This window comes from Orycteropus afer, unplaced genomic scaffold (genome assembly GCF_000298275.1).
Source record: "Orycteropus afer afer isolate SDZICR_OR568_19922 unplaced genomic scaffold, OryAfe1.0 scaffold00421, whole genome shotgun sequence".
NCBI lineage: Eukaryota > Metazoa > Chordata > Mammalia > Tubulidentata > Orycteropodidae > Orycteropus > Orycteropus afer.
The window spans coordinates 1,375,726-1,379,283 of NW_006922008.1; the positions used below are offsets into that span (position 1 = coordinate 1,375,726).

The 3,558-nt window shown below is 49.2% G+C and overlaps 1 protein-coding gene across 1 annotated transcript in view; it reads right to left on the reverse strand.

Moving 5' to 3' along the window:
- Positions 1-3,558, reverse strand: part of TOM1 (target of myb1 membrane trafficking protein) — a 48,215-nt gene that overhangs the window by 15,042 nt on the left and 29,615 nt on the right. The window contains exon 7 of the mRNA XM_007953982.2: positions 3,005-3,121. Coding sequence (XP_007952173.1) covers positions 3,005-3,121 — 117 coding nt within the window. The remainder of the gene's footprint in view (positions 1-3,004; positions 3,122-3,558) is intronic.

The window sequence follows — 3,558 nt, forward strand, 5'->3', positions numbered from 1 at the left end:
CAGTCCTCAGGCACAGAGCTGGCTACAGGCACACTTCAGCCTACTCTTCTCCTGGAGCAATCATCAAGACTAGAGGAGCACTGGTATTTATTTTGGTTCTTTTAGACCTGCCACCCACCCCTTCCTGGGTCAGGCTTCCTTCTGCTGGGTGTTCTCCATCTACTTTTAGCTTAGGGCACACAGAGCTGAGTGACTTTCAACACCCTCACAGGCCTCTGCTCTCTTCCTCTGATGACCACGGACACTTGTAGCCTTCCTCCATTTCCTTGCTAGCCTCTTACAAGAGCAGAACAGTAGTACTTGGAGCCAGGCTTCCTAGGTTCGAATTCCACCTCTGCTACTTACCAGCCATGTGACCCCAGGTATATATATATATTTTTTTTGTCCTCTTTGCCTGGGGCAATTAGAGTACTTACCTCACAGGGGTGGGGGAAGTGGTGTGGATTACATGAGTGACTGTTTATCAAGTGTCTATATCGGAGCTGGGGAGCCCTGGTGGCACAGTGTCTAAATAATTTGGCTACCAACTGAAAGGTCAGCAGTTTAAGCCCACCAACTGCTCTGCAGGAGAAAGATGTGGCAGTCTCCTCCTGTAAAGGTTTACAGCCTTGAATGGGCCTACACCCATGAATATGTATGGGTTTGGCAGAGACTATCTCTACCTATGTATTTATGTATGCTGCAGACATACTGAGGAATGTAGTAGATCACAGGGAGGCAAAGTTAGGAGAACGTCTTAGTCATACTCAAACATCCTGGGGTATGAATCGCTAAGCACAGAGGCCCAGGACCACAGTCTCAGGGGACACTGAGATCAACTGGATATAACACAGTCCACAAAGACAATGTTCTACATCCTACTGTGGTGAGTAGAGGCTGGGGTCTTCAAAGCTTGTGACTCACCATCTAATGTGCAACTATTGGTCCCTCTCTCCATCTGGAGGATGGAAGAGTGAAGAAAATAAAAAATGCAAAGAAACAATTAGTCCAAGGACTAATGGACCATTTGAACCTCAGCATCTACGACCTTGAGACCAGAAGCAGATGCCTGGCTACCACTGCTGACTATTCTGAAAGGATAATAAGAGGTCCTGGATAGAGTGGTGGAAAATGTGGAACACAGCTCAAAATCATAAAAAAGACCAAGCTTACTGGTCTGATGAGGACTGGTGGAAATCCCTTAGACACCCTTTAAGCTAGGAACTGAACTTAACCCCTGTGACTCAACTTTCAGCCACACAACACACAGGCCTATGAGGTGAGCAGTAGTATCAGGAGGGTAGTGCACTCATTAGAACAATTGAGCATTATGAGATCAAGACAAGAGCATGTCCCAGGGTAGAGCCAGGAAGGCGGGAGGGGTGGGTGCAGGGAGGAAGTGGGAAGCATGCTGTTACAGTGTGGGGACTGCAGTGAATGTCACAAAACAGAGTGTGTATGGATTTGTGGATAGAAACCAATTTGTTCTGTAAATTTCACCCAAATCACAATTAAAAAAAAAAAAAAAGACATAGCATTGGAAAGCCTGTGGGGTGGTCTGTCCTATAGGGTTGTTATGAGTCAGAATTAACTGACAGCAGTGGGTTTGGTTTTGGTCTTGGTTTATAGCATCAAAGCCTGGCACACAGGACATACTCAATGCCTGAGAGTTGTCATGTATCAATCTCACCTGCCAAAAGCAGTCACACCTTCACGGCCTTAGCTGGAGACATACAAAACTGACAGCATCACAGCAATCCTGCTCCGAACTCACTCAGCTTTTCTCATAGCCCTCATGTAGTCTTCATATTCCTTTGTTCATTCATTCATTCATTCAACTCCAAGACTCCAACTCCCATCTCCGCACCCCACCCATAATGTAGAAACCTTTAAGCAAGTACACTGTGCCAGCTTGGTTAGGCACAGGGACAGAGATGAGTCAGCTATCAGCCCTGTCCTCTAGGAGTTGGAGGCCCAGTGGGAGACTGACTTGAAATCCGACAATCACACAAAGCACTGTCCCCTCTAGATCCTGGAAACTCCTTGGCCAGCAGGGTTTCACTGCCTCCTTGGTGCCCAGGGTGGAATAGCCAAAAAGGAAGGTAAGCACAGGCTTATTCGTGCTTGCTTACTAATCTGCAGTGAATAATTTCACATGGGTTTCACCACATCTTTGATTTCAGATTACTCCCCTACAGATTACTGAGTTAGCATAAGTAAACCCATGCTTAATGGGCATTCTGTCCCTGACAGGGAATGTAAATTTGCAAAGAGGCTTTGATTCTGTATGTAAGTGCTATGGGGTTGGGAGAGAGAGAGATGCCAGCTGTACCTTGAAGCAGAATCTCTGATGTGGTGAAAATGTCACTACAGCTTGGTAAGTACAAATAAGCCTGTGCTTACCTTGCTTGTTGGGTAATGTGACGCTGTTTGGTCTTACTCATAGCTGCTCCTCAGTGGTACCTTTATAGGCTGACCTCCACGGGGAGGTGGTGTTCACCAACCCAGTCCTTCTGCTCCGGTGGATGCCCCAGCTGGGATGGGACCTGGGAGCCCAAACCAACAGCTCCCGCCTGCCTCTGCTCCCCAAGAACATCGCTCCCACATCTCAAAGCCAGCACTGCTCATGTGCCTAGCCTTCCTCCATCACCCTACCGGCTACATCTCACCTTCTGTTTTTTTCCTACTACCATTTAAGAGCTTATGCTATACCACGCAAAGGGCTAGCATTTTATATGAAATACCTTATTTAAATGCCACGTTAAACTTACACCATAAAGGCTATTAGTAGAGCGATCTTACAGATGAGGAAACTGAGGCAAGAAGGGTTATTTTGTCTAAACCAGAAAGTCGTAGAGCCAATATCAGAATGCCAACCTGATAGAATCCAAAGTCCCTGCTTTCAACAACTCCTGCTGTGACCAGGGAGTTCGGAGTGTGCCATGTCATGTGGGCCGGGAAGGAATGTGTGTGGGTCAATGAGTCAGAAGTCACCTGGGGGCTGGGGAGGCTGGGCCCTGCTCACCTGTAGCAGCTCCAGATCTGCAGGCTCGGCCTGGGTGGGTACCAGGTCTGTCAGCATCTCGGACATCACTCTCACGTTCCCACTCACCATCTCCAGCTCGCTGCGCAGCTTCCCGATCTGAAACACACCATGGGCCACAGTGAGAGAAGCCAGGCTCTGAAGCAGCAGTCCTCACAGGGCAGGAGCCTGGCACCACCAGCCCTGGGTGTAGCACCCGGAAGAGTTGACCTGCCAGCATCCTCTCTGGGCTGTAGTCCTGCACCAAGAGGCCTGTGGTGGGCTTGTCCCCACCCTCTTACAGGCCCCCCTCCCGAGCTGCTACCAACCGTTATCATCTCCAAACTGGGGAGCCTGGTGCAAGGAGAGAAAACAAGCCGGGGGTGAATGAAGCACCGAGTGTGGATAGAAGGACTCGAGCATCTCCTGGGTCCAAAGTGGCAGCTAACGAGGCCTCATGGGGTGGCTCTTCCCGAGGGTCTGAACCAGGGCCTGCTGGGAGCTGCCTAACTAGTTCCTTCTGGTGCCTGCTTTCTAAGGGAGCCTGAAAGCAAAGG